This window comes from Solanum verrucosum, unplaced genomic scaffold, assembly GCF_900185275.1.
Source record: "Solanum verrucosum unplaced genomic scaffold, falcon-dt-bn FXZP01000090.1, whole genome shotgun sequence".
In the NCBI taxonomy this organism is placed as follows: Eukaryota; Viridiplantae; Streptophyta; class Magnoliopsida; order Solanales; family Solanaceae; genus Solanum; species Solanum verrucosum.
In genome coordinates, this window is record NW_026020774.1 from 39,061 (window position 1) to 57,320 (window position 18,260).

An 18,260-nucleotide genomic window follows, 5' to 3' on the forward strand; every position below is an offset into this window, starting at 1 on the left:
GATGAACTTTATGACAAGCATTTTAGGCTCATGCGTCGAGGAGAAATTTGACTTAAAGTTTTTGCTTGAATTTGAGTAGCTTCATGACTGGAAGACTTAGCTTGAATTTGACAAGCTTCACGACATAAATATTTAGCTCAGATTTGATGAGCTTTATGAAATGGACATTTAGCTCGAATTTGATGAGCAAGGATTATTTTGATTTGAAGACTTGGCTCAAATTTCAAGAGCTCGTGAGCTTAAATATTTAGTTTGAATTTGATGAGTTTCATGACATGCATTTTAGGCTCGTGCACCAAGGAGTATTTTGATTTGAAGACTTAGCTCAAATTTCAGGAGCTTGGGAGCTTGAAAATTTAGTTTGAATTTGATGATTTTCATGACATGTAGTTTAGGCTCGTGCGCCGAGGAGTATTTTGATTTGAAGACTTAGCTCAAATTTGAGGAGCTTCAGAACTTGAAAATTTGGCTCGAATTTTATGAGCTTCATGACATGTATTTTAAGCTCTTGCATGGATGAGCATTATGACTTGCAGTTTAGGGTCGTACGTCAAGAAGCATGTCAACTTACATAGAATCTGTAATTTCTATTTCGGATGAAAACTTGTCCTCATCCTCAATGTCAATTATATTTTCTTTGTAAATTTCGAAGTTGAACAACTCATGATCTCTATTTGAAGTCATACTAAGTTCCATATCATGAGCACGCCTTGCTAGTTCTTCAAAGGTTTTAGGCTTTATGCCTTGCAATATCTAATTAAAATCCCAATGCATACCTTGGATGTATATTTCGATCCTAGAAGTTTTACTTAGGCGATCTTTGCAATTAAGGCTCAAGATCCTCCAACGATTCATGAAGTCATTGACTTGTTCATCATTTCTTTGACGGGCGTTTGCAATCTCTATCATACTCACAACACGTCTTGTGCTATAAAATCGCTTAAGGAATTGTTGCTACATCTGCTCCTAACTATTGATGGAACAAGACTCAAGGTCTACGTACCATTCAAAAGTAATTCCTTTGAGAGATCTAACAAACTTCTTAACAAGATAATCACCGTATGTTCCAGCATTGCAAGTTTCGACAAAGTGTGCCACATGTTGTTTCAGATTTCCATTGTCGTCGAATTGTTGCAACTTAGGAGGTTGATAGCCAACATGTATTTTTAGGTTATCAATTCTTTGAGAATACGACTTTAAATATGTAAGAGAAGACTTGGAAGTGGACTCAAATTTATCTATGATAGTTTCTTTGATGAAGTCCATCAATTTGTCAACAGGAATCAGACCTTCGACAAACACTTGAAACTCCTTGATGATTGTTTTTTGTTTTGTGAAAGACTCTCTTTTCTCCTGAATTTCATGAAGATTTGAACATAATTGGGTGGATTCTCTTTTCTCCATCATGTTTGTCAACTTGGTAATTTGGACGTCTTGACCTTTCATGTACTTTAATAGGCCTTCAATTGCTTTCGTCAAATTTTCAAGTTGTTCTTCTATGGTGGAAGTTTCAACCACCTTCGCGTGCATTACCATCATAGGTAATGGGGAATAACATTGATTTTTCCAAAAGTGAGATGCAAACATGTTATGTAGGGTAGATCATGCGCTTAAGACATCATTGTCGGCTGAAGCGAAGGGTTTTTTGGATGTAGATAGGCTCAATTGGGCAAGAACCCTCTCGATCATTTCACCGATGTCTTATTTTGTTCCAGCAATTTTGCTGGGTTCCTTGTGATAGGTCTCATGTTTCCCGCAGTAACATCAAGGATATTTTCCATAGCGATACAGAATTTGGAACCATCAGTTTTTGTGGATGCAAATGCAGATGCAGATGAGAATGCGGATGCAAATGTGAATGCAGATCTAGATTTGGATGCAGATTCAGATGCAAATGCAGATTTTGAGTTGATCTTTTTGAAAGTGATCTCGGTGTTTTTGAACTTTGATTTTCTTGAAGAGAAGAGATGAGAGGTAAAGATTGTCCAACTGAGCGTGCCAACCCAAAAACACCGAGATCACTTTCAAAATGCAATTCATTTCAAGAAATACATCCGTAATAACTTTAACCACTATTCCAATGCCACCTCCAACATCCACCAATGATCTCAACCTTCAGAAACTCCATTACAATTTTCAATCACCACACTTATTACCAGTCGGGAATCACTAGCCATGGCTTCATTAAATTGACGGTTAAGTTTTGGGTCCTTTTCGTCATATTCAAATAGGGCCTTGCCATGAGCAATTGAAAATGGAGTATTAGGGTTGGCACTATTCTTGATTCATTTGCTAAGTAAGTGCGATGGATCCATGACATTTGGATCTAGTTCCATTTGCACAAAGGAGACTTGACTCAATGGTTCATCTTTAAGAAGGAGACGTGAAGCCGGAGTAAGTAAATAACCCTCTTCTTCTTTATCATTTGCCTTGGTTTGATTAAAGAAGCCTCCATGAACTCTATACACATTAGACGGAAGATATAATTCAAGGTTTTAGCATTATTGTTGATGGGGAGGGCATTCACCAAATCAGAGAGGGTCATGGCTCGGCCATTAGAATGAATGATATCTGGAATTCCAAGTTCGTCAATAGCACATTTGAGTGACATGGAGTTGATGTAAATGAAAGTATGGTTCCATATGTGTGCCTGAGCAGCCAACATTTTTGTAGTCATGTTGTCATTAGGCAATGTCATAGTTGTGAGATTTTTATAAAATGATAATACTGGCTGAGGTAATTAGGATACAAGATTATGCGCATATATATAACAAGAATGAGAGGACCACCCTCATTAAATTTAAGAAGATTTCACTGAGTGTATATAATCTAATTTAGTTTTCTTCATTTCTAATTATGTCGTAATTCTTGATTAGACACCAAGTTTAAATATTTTTTTTCAAAAAAGTTAGGGATTTAAATAAGTTATAAATATTTGTTATGTTATAAATTATCGCATTAATGGTAAAATATGATATTTAAAATTTATATTTTTAAATAACAAAATTGAATATTCTTTCTTTTTCAAGGGATTATTAAAAAATATTGTCAAGTGATAAAAAGAAATAACGCTTTATTATCTAATAGAAGCCAATTACAACTTGTCTTGTTTAATCAGGCTTTTCAATTACAACAATTGGCTTTAGTTTTTGGCAATGCATTCTCTTGTTGGTCCCACAAAGTTTTGGCTTTTGTGTTGCTTCATTATTTTGGTCCTTTGCCAATTGTTTGTTTACTAAACCTAATGGTGTTACTTTCTTCTGGTTTACTTTATTTTTTTGGTTCATTTAAAATATGATATAAATATTTTTTTGATAATTTTTTACTCAACTTTTTTCACATGATATATTTAAAATTATAATTATTGTATAAATATTAAGTGAATGGTTGAGACTTTCTTTATAGTACAAAATAAATTGATTGTTCATAGCACAAGAAAATTTTTGATACTTTTTTTCATTTTTACCATTCATTTAATATGAGGTTTCACAGTTATTTTACATATCCATTTGGCCATAGATTTCCCAAGTAAAATTTGGAAAAAAATTTGGCAAATAGTGTTTGTCCATATAGTTTGTCATTATTTGGCAAATTGTTTTGGCAAATAACCCAAATTTCCTAATACTAGAAAAATACTAGTATTTGGGCCAAATCTCATTATTTGACAGCTTTTAAAAATTCAAATTCTACATCAAACTTTTTTCTTTTAAAAAACATCCTCTATAGTAGTTGTTTGCGCTCTATTACATATTTTTTACATGAACATCAGAGAGTTGATGGAATATTCAGTGAATATGAAAGTGATGATATGGTTGTTGATAAAAGTGACGAACAATCGACTCAGGGTAATAAAGTCGGTTGTTTCGTCTACTTCATGATGAATGAAATGATGTTTGTTGCACTCACTCCGAACTACGACACTGATCCAATGTCATGGACATTACTTTATATTTTCTGCAACAAAGATCTAATTGACTTGTTGCGGAAGTCATGAATCTTGTTACGTCCATGTTCCTATCTTACTATGTAATAAAAACATGTGGTTCGTTTTGATAGTTTTTAAAAATTATGGGTATAAATTATATTTTATAAAAATGTAAAATATGTTTTCCAAATATTTTCGTAATGATAAAAAGGATAATAGTAGATAGTAGCAACTGATTGATGTCATTAAATATTTCTCTTAATAAGTTAGGTGTTGTACACTAAATATGTACTAGATGGAGTATTTTCCAGTGAAATTATAGATATTTTTCAGTTTATCTAGACAATATATGAATTATTATCATAATAAGTTACTTATCTCAAAGAAGTAGTCGCAATCATCAAAGAAGTAAGGATTGAAAATAAAACACAAAGAGGTTCATTTATTAATGATGGAAATGAGGAATGACACTTTTTTCTATATAACACACGAAAGTATTTTATTAGTGGCATGATAGTTTTGTAGAATTTATCAAATAGCGTAGATTAAGGGAAAACCTTAATAATAGATCTTAATCCCAATATAGGTATAATGTTGTAGTCACTAAAACCAGCACCAGAGAATAGTTTTGCCCAATCTTGTCGATTTCTTTCCTTTCCAGAAACATGTACCATCCTGAGCATGTCAAAGAAAAGTTGAGTTTCATATGACTTGTCATCTTCTTCCTCTAGGTTACGATCCATCAACACCATGTCAATAATGATCACCTTCCCTCCCTTCTCCTTGCTTGGAATTTCTTCTTTGCATTTCTTCAATATTTTGATGCATTCTTCGTCACTTCAATCATGTAATACCCACTGCTTATTGATCATTAGTCATCAAATATTAACCTTTAACAGAAGTACTTTAATTTATATAGTGAAAATCAATCTCTATATTACAAAATTACCTTTAGTAAAATCGCATCAGCAGAGGGAATGAACTTTAACATGTTTCCTTTCACATAGCTTAGGTTCTTGATCCCTTCACATCCTTCAATTACCTTCAATCAAAGATGATGCAATTCAATTAAAGAAATGCATCTGCAAGAACTTTAGCCACAATTCCAACACCACCTCAAACATCCACCAATGATTTCATGCCTTCAAAAACTCCCCTACAATTTTAAATCACCATATTTATAACCAATCAGGAATCACTAGCCATAATTTCATTAAATTGACGGTTAATATTTGGTTACCTCTCGTCATATTCATATAGGGGTTGAGCAATAACAAATGGAGTACTAGAGTGGTCATCACTCTTCATCCATTTGCTAAGTGAGTGCCATGGATCCATAAAATTTGGATCTAGTTCCGTTTGCACAAAGGGGACTTGACTCAATGGCTCCTCTTTAATAAGGAGACATGAAGCTGGAGTAAGTAAATAACCCTCTTCTGTATCATTAACTTTTGTTTGATTAAAGAAGCCTCCATGAATTAGGGTACGCATGAGACGGAAGGTATAATCCAAGGTTTTAGCATTATTGTTGATGGGGAGGGCATCCACCAAATCGGAGAGGGTCATGGCTTAGCCATTAGAATGGATTATATCTGGAATTCCAAGTTGAATAGCACATTTGAGTGACATGGAGTTGATGTAACTGAATGTATGGTTCCATATGTGTGCCTGAGCAGCCAACATTTCTCTAGTCATGTTGTCATTAGGCAATGCTATAGTTGTGAGAATTTTATAAAAAGATAATATTGGCTGAGATAATTAGGATACAAGATTATGCGCATAGATATAACAAGAATGAGAGGACCACCTTTATTAAATTTAAGAAGATTTTACTGGGTGTACATAATCTATTTATACTTTCTTCATTTCTATTTATGTCGTCAATCTTGATTAGACATGAAATTCTAAATATTTTTTATTTTTTAAAAAAATAAGTAGTAATTTAAATCAAATTATAAATATTTGTTATACTATCTCATTAATAAAAAAAAATATGTTATTTAAAATTTATATTTTTAAATAACGAAATTGAACATTCTTTTTGGCTTCACGGACTATTAAAAATATTGCCACAGATAAATAGAAATAACGCTTACATCTATAGAAGTCAAGTACAAATAAAAATAACAATGCATTGTTGGTCCCACAAAGTTTTTACTTTTCTGTCTGCTTCATTAATGTGCCCTTTAATAATTTATGTTTACTGCACCTAATGGGTAACTGCATATCTGTTTTTGAAGCTGAACTAAAGTAATATGAAATGGAGAACTAGTTGTGAAACTAAACTAAAGTAATATGAAATGGAGAACTGCATATCTGTTTTTGAAACTAAACTAAAGTGATATGAAATGTTTTTTTTTTCATTAGCATAATTTTGATAGTATTCTAATTTTTAAATAAAGTAGAATTCATTTTTTAGCAAGGTAAGAGAGAATCTGACACAAGACAATTTACGTGGAAAACTAATGTTTGAAAAGCCTCTACTCATAAGTGAGTTTCTAGGACAACTCCCTAACTCACTCGAACTATTTGAAAACTCAAATGGAAGTACTGAATGAAAGCATAGAGGAAAGTCCTAGAATCATGGGGACTCACCAATAATAGAGCGGGGATGAGAAGATCATGTACTAACTGTGGGCCAAATGGAATACGTTAGAACCTATATTATGAAACAATATAGGTAGAAAAGTATGTTGTCGGTACCCAGAATGTACTGTGTATGGGGAAATTCATAAATATGTCATTATAACACGATAAGTCTATAAAACATGCTAATTCAGTGATCAAGTAAAAGTATAATACAAGGTCATGATGTTTGAAAATATACTTATTTGTGGGATGTATATGATAACCGACATAAACCATGTGAGCTATAATATGGAGTTCTGTATTCTGCTCCCACACTGAAAAGAGACTATCCTACTTGCCAAGGTAAGAACCATGAAATCCGAGCTAAAGTGGATCCATTAGCTAATGTCTACCTGAGACAGATCCTACAAGGGCACGTGGTTTTGGGACAAATGGGTTGATTGTATAGGTCTCATACCTCAACTAATAGGTGAGACTTCATCCCTAGGTCCACTGGTTGTTAAGTATACTCCCAACATAAAATATGCATAAATCTAGAAACAGTAGTATTATGATAATACTGAATAATTCATGAAAAATCTGATAATTTGTGTAGCACCTTTAATCATGATAACATAACATAATCTGAGAGACACATCATCTTAACTAATCTAAATCATTATAATCATACATACTGAATGATACTTTACCTGAAATCATCCTTATTCATAACAATCTGATTATGAAGCTTGAATGTGAAAATAACATAAGTATGGTCATGAATATACTTGCATATCATGGGTTTATAAAAATATCATTGAAAATCTTGAACTATAATCAATTCATGCATAAAAAGACAATCAAGAAGAAGAATTCGTAATTCAACAAGACCCCATAAGAAATCATGAAACCCTAGGTTTTAAGATGATCATAAAATGAGAAATTGAGGTTTCTTCGGGACTCAATGGGTGAACAGAACCCATTGATTAAGTTCCCACATACCTTGATAGAAACCATAGTGAAATCCTTCAATGGAGACTTGAGATCTTGGATCCCTAGATTGCTTGAGGATGAAGACTTGAGAGAGAGGAAGAATTGGATTTTGGGAGAATGAGAGTGAATTGGGTGGTTAGGGCTCTTAGGAATCAGTTATATCCTTCTAAATAAGCCTAAACTGATGGAGTATAGGAATTAACATAGTGGAAAATGCCCAATTAACCATGAATAAAAACTGCAGAACAAGATAATCTACGGACCGTAATTCCATTTACGAACCGTAGAAGCTTGTCTGTAAAACTCAATTGAAAATCCTAAATTCAGAACTTTGAACCACAAACCACTTCTACGACCCATGATATCTTCAACAATTTGTAGTGTCCAATCATATAATCCCAACTATTGAAATCATCCAGTCCCTGAAGAATGATCTACAAAACCATGATATTACTCATAGTCCTTTGTACGACTCGTACTATCCTGTCGTTGAACTAGATGTACTAAAATTACCAATTTTTGAAATCTGAATATACAAGACCCAAATACGACTCATGGTTCTTTATATGAGTTGTACTATTGACTCGTACTTTGGAACCCAAGGTTGTGAAGTATGGAGTTACTGGACTTATTTCTATGAGTCTATCCATGACTCATACAACAAACCACAACCCGTAATTTCTTTCGTACCGATGAAATCAAAATTACAACTTACATAATTTATTTCACAAGGGTAGTCTACAACGCCTAGTCATAATCACTGATACACTTAACCTAATTTCTGAAGCATCAACCACAAATTGTTTCCTTGAGTCGTGAAGCTTTTTACGATCCATAACTATTGTTTGTAAATACCAAGAACCTATAGACTTCAACTGATTTTTGAATTTATCTGAGTTAGGAACTTCCGAGGTGTTACACTTATGGATAGGGATAGACACCAAAAGTTGAGTAGGTGAGTCACCTATAGGTTTATCTATTGGAACCACTACAGGTTATCCCAATGCCTTGCGCATGCGAGAACTAAGATATTTGGGGACAAGATTTGCAATGGGGAAATTGTTGGATATCTATATGCACAGCGGAAGCATACCATAATCATACAACTTACATGAATAATAAACAACACATTGTTTATACTAGAACAAGTACAATCATGTTAGGGCATATAAACTTTCTGAATTTAATTTCAGAATTACCTCTTGAAGCATGAGCCGATACATTCAAGTGAATCCACAAGCTAGTTGACATGCTAGAAACTTCAAGAAAATTCATAAGCTAGTCCACAAACTAGACCACAGTTCTATGGTCTTCTACAGTGATCGCAAGTTCACTTCCGAACCCTCTCAATACTTTGGTGGACAAGTATTTTATGGAAAAAATTATTTTTCAAGGGTTAGAAGAATCCGTATTTATAGAGATTTCTTCTTAGTCCAAGTAAAAGGAATACCATGTCTTTCCTTAGAATAGAAAGACATGTACATCTCCCTTTCCTTAGAAAAGAAAAAGTCATGTCCTTCTTCCTTTCCTTAGAATAGAAAAAGTGATATATTTCTCCCTTGCCTTAGAACATAGAAAGATGCATACTTCTCTCTTTCCTTAGAATAGAGAAAGACACATAGTTCTCCTTTTTCCCTTTGCAATAAATTCTAAGTTCTAGATAAATATGGGCACGGTAGGGACCACAAAATTAATTATCGAGGCTTCCTATTATGAAAATAATTCCAAATAATTAATTTGAATTATTCTTACCATAATAAATTACAAATCATTCCATTAGAAATTCATAATTGCACTCCTCTATTTATATTTTGAAATTCCCCATGTTAAGATTACAGATACTAATCAATAAATTAAATTACTGACAAACTTAATTCAATGATCAATTTCCTTTAGAGCATTGCTTAACTTATTTCATGTGTCGGATTCTTAAATCCACTTGCAAGGTTTGACACGATGAAAACTTTTAAGCTTCTCAAAAAGGCATATCATCAATCTCTATACCGAGACATGGATTCCATCAACTAACTTATTATTTCACCAATATATATTCTCATCATCCAATCTACTAGGAATATTGACCCATCTTAGAATCTCACCGTTTAATAAATCAAAATGATGCTTAACATATACAGATCATGATAGTTATATCAGGATTAAGAATATAAGTACATATAATAGTTTAGAGAATATTCTTTTGTCAGTCAGTCTAAAGCAACTATCTCTACTCGGTCTCGTTCAATACATACAAAATGCACTAGCACAAGAAGTTGGAACTATATCATTCCCATAATCAAGATAAACTACATATAATCTTGTGTTACAATCGTACCGATGGCATGTCCAATTTCTATCTTAGATTGTGAACAAAAAAACTTAATACTTATAAGAACCGATGATTTAATCCTCTGTGTATAAGCTTAAACTCTATACACTAAATCATATACTATATAAGTAAACAAGCACCATAAACAAATATATGTTCTATTAAAATAAATAAATAATTATTCTATAATAAATACTATATCTAAACATGTGGTTAATAGTATATATCGCAACAGAAAATATCTTTAACTTCACTGACCGAGTCCACCACCTGTTCTATCGACTTGGTACTAGTAAATAGAACACCCGTTATGATGACCTTGGATAGCAACCCCAGTTCCCCCTCACTAGATGCACCTAATATGATCCTAGAAGGTGAACAAGTTTCAGTCGTAGGGTCCCTAGTTTGTCCCCCTTCACAAGATGAATCCTCTAAAATTCTCTCATTAACCCCTAATTCAACCATGTATGGTTCCCCCCAAACCACAACCACCTCCACAAGGAGACATTCTAGATGAGATAAACCAAGAACATCAACAAAAATCACAGAAGGAAGAGTAACTATGAACCTGTTCCTTGAAGGGTATAAGGGTTAGTTCCTAAGGAACATGTATAGGTAAGGGATGAGAGGGTGGAGTTTGGGGTTTTGTTGTAGAGGTAGAGGGAGAAGAGGTATCCATCATTTATAAGAGAGAGAAAAAATTAGTTTGTAGATTCTGAAAAGAGAGGGTTTGGAGATTGTGGATGAGAAGGGTATTTTAAATAAAGAGTGTTGAAGTAGGGGTAATTTAATTGGCTAGAAATTAGAGATTCCATTCATATGAATAGTTTTATTTTAGGTAGCGGTGTGATTTAACACAATTGGCAGACTTGATGAGATGTTCCCCTTTTATTTTTCCTTTTGGAGATAATGGAGATCATTTTGTTTATATACTAGATATAATTATTATTTTTGTAGGACACATGGAAGGGACATGTTCAACTGCTTCCTTTCCAATTTTTCAACTTTTTAACAAGAGTAGTGCATATACCTTTAATTTTGAGCACGTTGAGCTTTCCGTTCCCAATTTTGTGAGTCCATTCACTGATGACAAATGAAAAAACTAGGTTATAGTTTATGAATATCTTAGAATTTAAACCAGCATAGGGACACACAACCGAATGTACAAGATTGAATATTAAAATTTATGCTTTATGTACAGTGTTCGTCAACTAGTCACTGAGGATATGTGATCTATATCATCCCTAGTTCCAACTTGTTCCTTTCAAAATATTCCCTTGCCAGTGCCTTGGTGAAGATATCAAAAATTTGCTTTTTAGTGATCCAAAAATTCATAGAGACCAGTCTCTTTTCCATATTATCCCAAGTGATGTTTAATATCAATGTGCTTTGTCCTCTTATATAGAACTGAAATTTTGGTTATATTGATCACACTTTTATTGTCACCAAAGTTTGGAACACACTCAATGTTAAGCAAGAAATCCTTGAGTTGGTTTTTAATCCATAGTAGTTGAGCACAACATGAGGGATCTACTACATATTCAGCCGTAACAGTAGTCAAGCCCAATGATTTTTGGTTCTTTGTTTCCCTAAAGATCAGACATGAACCTAAGAAGGGTGCTATTCTTGTAGTACTCTTTTAATCCATCAAGTAACCTGCATAGTCAAGATCAATATATCCTACCAGTTCAAAGATACTTCATTTTGGATACCACAAGCCGAGGTCAATGGTTTATTTTAAGTACCATATGATTCTTTTGATAGCCTTCACGTGGTGTTGCTTAGGACTAGCTTGAAATCCATATCATAGACCCATCTTGAATACAATATCAGGTCGGCTAGTTGTGAGATATATGACAGGTCCAATCATCCCCATATATAGTTTTATCTCCACCGGTGTACATGTTCCCTCTGGACCTAACTTCATGGCTGTAAAAATTGGAGTGTCGATCACATTTGCATCTTCCATTTGAATCTTTTAAGTAATTCCTTTATGTTCTGCTGATGGATCAGTGTCTCTTAAGGATTTTATTTTATTTGAAGCCCAGCAAAGAAATTGAGTTCCCCCATCATGCTCATTTTAAATTCATTGCTCAGAGAAGCAAATTCCTTTGCGACTCGCTTTGCTAGTGGCTCCAAATATGATGTCATCTATGTAAACCTATACAATTAGCAAGTCCTTTCCTTTGTTTTTGAGGAATAAGGTGTTATCAATTTTTCCTCTTGCATATCCATAGATGTGAAGAAACTTTGATAAACTTTCATACAATGCTCTGGTTGCTTGTTTAAGTCTATAAAGGGATGTATGAAGTTTGAAAACATGGTCAGGATAGTCAATGCTTTCACCACTTCTTCCTTCAGTAACCCATGAAGAATTACACTCTTCACATCCATTTGATAAAGTGTGAACTTCATATAAGTAGCAAATGCTATAAGGAGTCTGATTGACTCAAATCTAGCCACTGACGTGAATGTTTCATCATAGTATATGCCCTCTTCCTGATTGTATTCTTGGACCATCAACCTTTCTTTTTTCCTTGTGATAGTTCTGTTTTAATCTAGCTAATTTTTGAAAACCCACTTTGTTCCAATGGCAGTCCTGTTCTTTGGTCATGGTACCAGGTGCTACACTTTTCTTCTTTCAAACTCATTAAGTTCTTCTTCCATGGCAATGATCTAATCTGCATCTTGCAGAGCTTCATTAATTTTCTTAGGTTCAAACATAGATAGAGAAACATTGAATGTACATAGCTTTTTTAGTCTTGATCTAGTGGTTATTCCGGATCCAGGTATGTGAGAATGTTGTCAATTGGATGTGATCCTTGATACTGGTATCCTTTGAGGACTAAGTCTTGTGATTATACTATTTGGTTCTCTTGTTATATTGATGCATTGTTTCAATTTCCACCATTTGATGATATCACAACCCAAACTACTCCTAGTTGTGACATGACAAATAGGATCCCGAGAGACCCTAAACAGGCCATTTGATATAATCATGACACTATGAGTACAAAATAACAGAAATAAATCACAAAGTAGAAAGATAAGTCTCCAACCTAACGTCTCAACATAAGACAATTTGAGTACAAGACTGTAAATGCTGAATCATACTAGGTCTGACAACAAGCCTCTACTATCATAGGTGTGACTAAGACAAGCCCTAGCTCAAGAAATAAGTCTGAAAATTGAAAAAACTGAAATAGACAAAGAACTCATAGTGTGTAATCATGCCCTTGAACCATGAGGATTCACCACAAGCTATGTAAAGTTGAATCAATCCACTAGCCACGACCGAATGGAGGAATGTCAGACACTATATTATGTAGCAATATAGGCACACAAGATATATATGCATGAGTACTTGGAATGTACTGAATATGGAATAAATGCATAAACATAAATATGAAGCATGATAAGCCTTGAAAACATTAAAATGCATGACCAAGTAAAGCATGTTCAATCTTGATAAGCTAAATTCATAAATCATGGCACAAAGTCAATGTAATAATTGAAAACCATAACATAAACTTAAATCATAGTTTTTTGAGGAAGTCATAAACTCTTTGATAAAACCATAAACTTTTGTGGGATGTTTACCATTAACCCACATAAACCATGTGAGCTACAATATGGAGACCAGCGTACTACTCCCACACCAAAATGAGAGTGTCCTACTTGCCAAGGTAAGGACCATGTTCTTAAGCTTAAGTGGATCCACTAGCTAATATCTTTCTAAGTCAAAGTCCTACGGGGCACATAGTTATGGGAGAAGGGGATTGCTACTAAATAAACTCCAAATCTACTAATGTGTGAGCCTCCATCCCAAAGTTCACTCAGTTCTAAGTAAACTCCCAATGGAAAGGTATGTAATCATATCATGATCATTATATTTGGAAAGGTAAGAATCTAGTAATACTAATCCAATCATAAACTTTATATCATAGAATAGCTCCTTTCAAAATCATGATTTCATAACATATTCATAAAGACACTTATCTTAAGCATCAAAATCATGATCATATTTTCAAAACGAGAATACTTGAATTGGAATAAACTTTTCATAAAATGTATTGATGTTTTATCTAAATCATCCTTAATTCATAAAATTCCCCAATTCAGGATGCATGCATAATCTCAAAACATAGTTCATAATCATAAAGTAGATATATAGTATGAGTTCATATGAAAATCAAGGAAAACATGTGATTATGATCAAATAATGCATAACAAGATCAAATATAAAGAAATTAGTCACAAACAATTGAACACATGAGAAATTATGCAAAGCCCTAGAATTTGGGTTGGAATCAGAGAAGAGAAACAGAGAAATCTTAGGACTCAATGGATGAAAAAGGACCCCTTTATGAATATTCCACATACCTTTGAGAACCCTAGATTTTGAATTGTAGAAAGAAGCTTGGAACTTGAAGAACACTAGAAATCCTCTTGAATCTTGGGAGAAATTTTGGAGAAGAAACCTTGAGAGCTTTTGGGGTTTTGAGCGAATGAGTGAGAATGGGTAGTTTTTGAAGATTAAAATTAGTTATAGGACCTAGATATAGGCTAGAAATGACATAGTTTAGGCATTAAAAGGGTAGGAAAAAACCAATATGACCTTGAGTTAAAAGCATCCAAGGAACCTTACGAGACCATGTACGAGCGGTACAAGACCCTATGAACTGTCCTGGTCAATTATATGTGGTTTTACTTAAGACCCAAAAATCAAGGTCACAGACCATGTGTCACTTCCTATGGTCCGTTGACATTTCCATGGGCCGAAGGCCCTCTTGTAGTACCCAAGGCAACCAAAATTTCACCAAGTTTGAACCACTCCTACGAACCACCTTCTACGGCCCGTATATGCTCCTATGGACTGTCATGTTGGTCCATGGGAACCTTTTAGAGACTTGAAAATTTCAACATTCCAGGACCCCTTTCCTTGACTATCCTCCTATGGACCGTAGGACCCTATACGACCTATAGCTAGCCTCGTACAAATGTGCACCAACAACAAATTCTGCACTTCTCCTTTCCATCTCACTTTTCCAACTTCTCGAGTGATACAGATCAATTAAGTGTGCCTTATTTGAGATGTCACCATTGTCACAAGAGTGGATGTTGTGTCATCCTTTCCTACAAGGGTGGAACCTATTTCTTTCACTTGGTCTTACACAATTAATTCATAAGTCCTTGGCAGTTCATCATCATCCTGCAAACTTTCATTAGCCATAACATTGCTCTCGTCAAAGACTACATGCACACTTTCTTCAACACACATAGATTTTTTGTTTAACACTCTATAAGCTGTAATATGTGAAGAATATCCTAGAAAGGTTTCCTCATCACTTCTAGCATCGAAGTTTCCTAACAAGTTCTTTCTATTATTTTGGATATAGCACTTGCATTGAAAGGTTATTAAGTGAGAGATGTTAGGTTTTTTTCCTTTTGAGTAATTCATAGAGATTTTTGTCTCAAATAGGCTTCATTATGTAGCAAGCTACCATAATAGTCCTAGCCATATCTTTCAGAGTTCTATTTTTCCTTTCAGTCGCTCCATTTTGTTGAGGGGTTCGAGGAGCAGAAAAATTATGATCAACACCATGAGAGGAACAATATTGTACAAAATTTATTTTCAAATTCAATTCAATGGTCAGATCTAATAGTAGCTAGTTGTTTATCAAGTTTCTTTTCCAATTTTCTCACTTAAGTGTAGAATGCCTCAAATGCATCTTCTTTAGAAGCAAGAACTGTCCAAGTAAGCCTTGTGGAGTCAACTAGTACAAATATATATCTCTTGCCTCCTCTACTTTTTACCTGTTTCAAGGAGTTGAGCTGATGATCTGTTTGGATTTAAAAGATGTTTTTACTTGCTTACCTTGGGCACATGCTTCACAAACCTTGTCTTCCTTGAACTCAGTTTTAGGGAGCCCTATCACCAAGTCCTTGGGGATGAGTTCGTTTAGCTGAACATGAATGGCATGTCCCAGTCCTTGTGCCATAGTAGAGGATCGTTGCGCATCACACTTAGAGCCCGTTTGAATTGACTTAAAAGTTGGTCAAACCTACTTTTAAGTCATTATTAGATTTTGAGAGTGTTTGGAAAAGTTAAATATAACTCAAATAAGTTTGAAATGACTTTAAAAGGTTTAAAATCAAAAGTAGGACTCTCCATACTTCTTATTTTTTGACTTAAAAGCTATTTGTTTGGCCAATCCAAACAGGATCTTAGTCATGCACGATCTTCAGCTGGTACCTTTGCAATATAAAAAATGTACACATGCTTGTATATTTGTCAAGTGAAGACAGTCTACTCAATTTTCAAGTTTATCACTTCAACACATGTAGAGTAGAGGGTTACCTTCTCCTTTATCATAGAGTTGTGATAAGTTGAGTGGATTGTGGTTCAGTCCTTTAACATGGTATACCTTTTTAATTGCGTGTTTATTAGATTTACCTATCCTGCCAATGCCTTTGATTTTTCCTTTTTTTCCACCACCAAATGCAGCCATTCCACCCTCTCTTATTCAAGGGAGAGGAATTTTAATTTGTTTCCAGTTATATGGCTTGAGTAAGAACTATCCATGTACCGGTATTTCTTGCTTCCTCTCACTTTTTTCAGCAAATTTCAAGGGTTAGATTTAGGAGCCCAGATTTGCTTGGGTCCTTTCTTTAGATCAGAAGGATGAATGAGATCTCTATTCATCCATTTTTGTTAAAGTATTTCCAGTTTTTTTTAAAACATTCTTGTTCCTTCGATGTGATTCATTTTTGTTTTTTTTTGTTATGATAGCTTTGTTGTTTTTATTTATGTTAGCTCTATGTTTTGGACATGCAACCCTAGAGTTATTAATTACAATTTTGTCCCTATGTGTGTTGTTACTCGGTTGAGTCATAATCATGGATGACTGAGTCCATTTATTTGCTCTCTCAAGCTCATATTTAGTACTAGCCAGTTCCTGATTAATTCTTATAGATTTTTTTTTTCTGAAAACAATTCAATTTTAAGTCTCTTAAGATCCTGTTCACATCTGATAAGGTTATCAATAATCTTGCCCTATCCTTTTCCAATGACACTTAATTTCAAGATTTCAGTTTAAAGAGACTAGTTACAAGAATATGTTAGTACTAGAAACTAGAAAGAAGAAAAGACTTAGTTCAACAATGGTTCTTTTCATTCATATTAAGATTTCAAAAAACACACACACACATATATCTACATAAGCTTTTCCAAAGTAAGTAGAGGACCATACATATCGAACCACTATTGACTTTCTTACAAAACATATTCCACAAAACAAGGACTACCTTTCCTTTACATACTAAACATAATATTTATAAAGAACCATTAAAAAAAAACCATCTAAAAATATCTCATTTTCTAACACTCCTCCTTGAGATTTTTCTTTGACACTCCCAACTTAGCCCTTAGAACTTCAAATTTCCCCTTAGAAAGAGCCTTGGTCATGATGTCTGCAATCTGTTGATCTGGGTTGTTCATTGAACTTCGCCATCCTTCTATGATTGTCTGATAGCCTGAAACTTCACATTTATATGCTTGCTACGTCCATGTTGCACTGGATTATTGGCCATAGATATTGCTGACTTGTTTTCAACCTTAATGACAATAGCTCCAATGTCATTTTACTCCTAATCACGTAGAATCGTTCTTAACCTTAAAGACTGATTAGTTGCACCAGCAGCGGTGATGTATTCTACTTCTGCAGAAGGTTGAGCTACCACCTCTTGCTTCTTTGAATTCCATGAGAACATGCCTAAACTAAGTGTAAAAGCATATCCAGAAGTGCTCTTAATATCATCAGCACTACTTGCCCAATCACAATATGAATAACCCATTAGTTGCCCTTGCTCTTCGTTTTAAACCAAATACCATAATCAACAGTTCCTTTGATATATATCAATGTTCGTTTAGCAACACCAAGATGAACTTGACTTGGAGTTTGCATAAACCTCGATAGTAGACTTGCCGCGAACATGAGATCAGGTCTTGTTGCTGTCAAATACACCAAACTACCAATCAAACTTCTATAAACTATTAGATCAGCCTTGTCACCTCCTTCAAACTTCGAAATCTTTTCATTGTGAACCAGTGGGGTTGGTATAGGCTTGCACCTCTCCATCTTGAGCCTTTTAAGAATATCCCATGCATATTTTCTCTGAGAAATGAAGATTCCATCAGTAGCTTGATGAATCTCCATTGCCAGAAAGTAACTTATTTCATCCAAATCTGACATTTCAAACTTGGTCTCCATTTCTTGCATGAACTGATTCACCATTGCTTCATTGCTTCATGTTACCAGAAGATCATCAACATAGAGTGACACCACAAACACATCTCCTCCTTCAGTCTTCTTCACATATAAAGTGGCTTCATTTTCACTTCTCATGAAGTCACAATGAATGAGATGATCATCAATCTCAGTGTAC

General features: G+C 34.3%; 1 protein-coding gene and 2 pseudogenes across 1 annotated transcript; all 3 read right to left on the reverse strand.

Annotated features, from left to right (window-relative positions):
- Nucleotides 1-1,685: 1,685 nt before the first annotated feature.
- Nucleotides 1,686-2,698, reverse strand: LOC125813055 (probable O-methyltransferase 3; annotated as a pseudogene).
- Nucleotides 2,699-4,470: 1,772 nt separating this feature from the next.
- Nucleotides 4,471-15,814, reverse strand: LOC125813056 (trans-resveratrol di-O-methyltransferase-like; annotated as a pseudogene).
- Nucleotides 15,815-17,462: 1,648 nt separating this feature from the next.
- Nucleotides 17,463-18,109, reverse strand: LOC125813057 (uncharacterized mitochondrial protein AtMg00810-like). The gene is made up of 2 exons (XM_049492550.1): nt 17,704-18,109; nt 17,463-17,587 (listed from the first exon to the last, which is right to left on the reverse strand). Exons 1-2 carry the CDS (start codon nt 18,107-18,109, stop codon nt 17,463-17,465), a joined length of 531 nt encoding a protein of 176 aa, XP_049348507.1.
- Nucleotides 18,110-18,260: the final 151 nt, after the last annotated feature.

Excerpts from the sequence above, each read along its gene's own strand:
- LOC125813057 (XM_049492550.1), bottom strand. The coding sequence starts at position 18,109 with ATGGTGAATCAGTTCATGCAAGAAATGGAGACCAAGTTTGAAATGTCA. Across the intron at positions 17,588-17,703 it reads CAAAGGAACTGTTGATTATG|GCATGTTCTCATGGAATTCA; the intron begins GTATTTGGTTTA and ends CACTTAGTTTAG.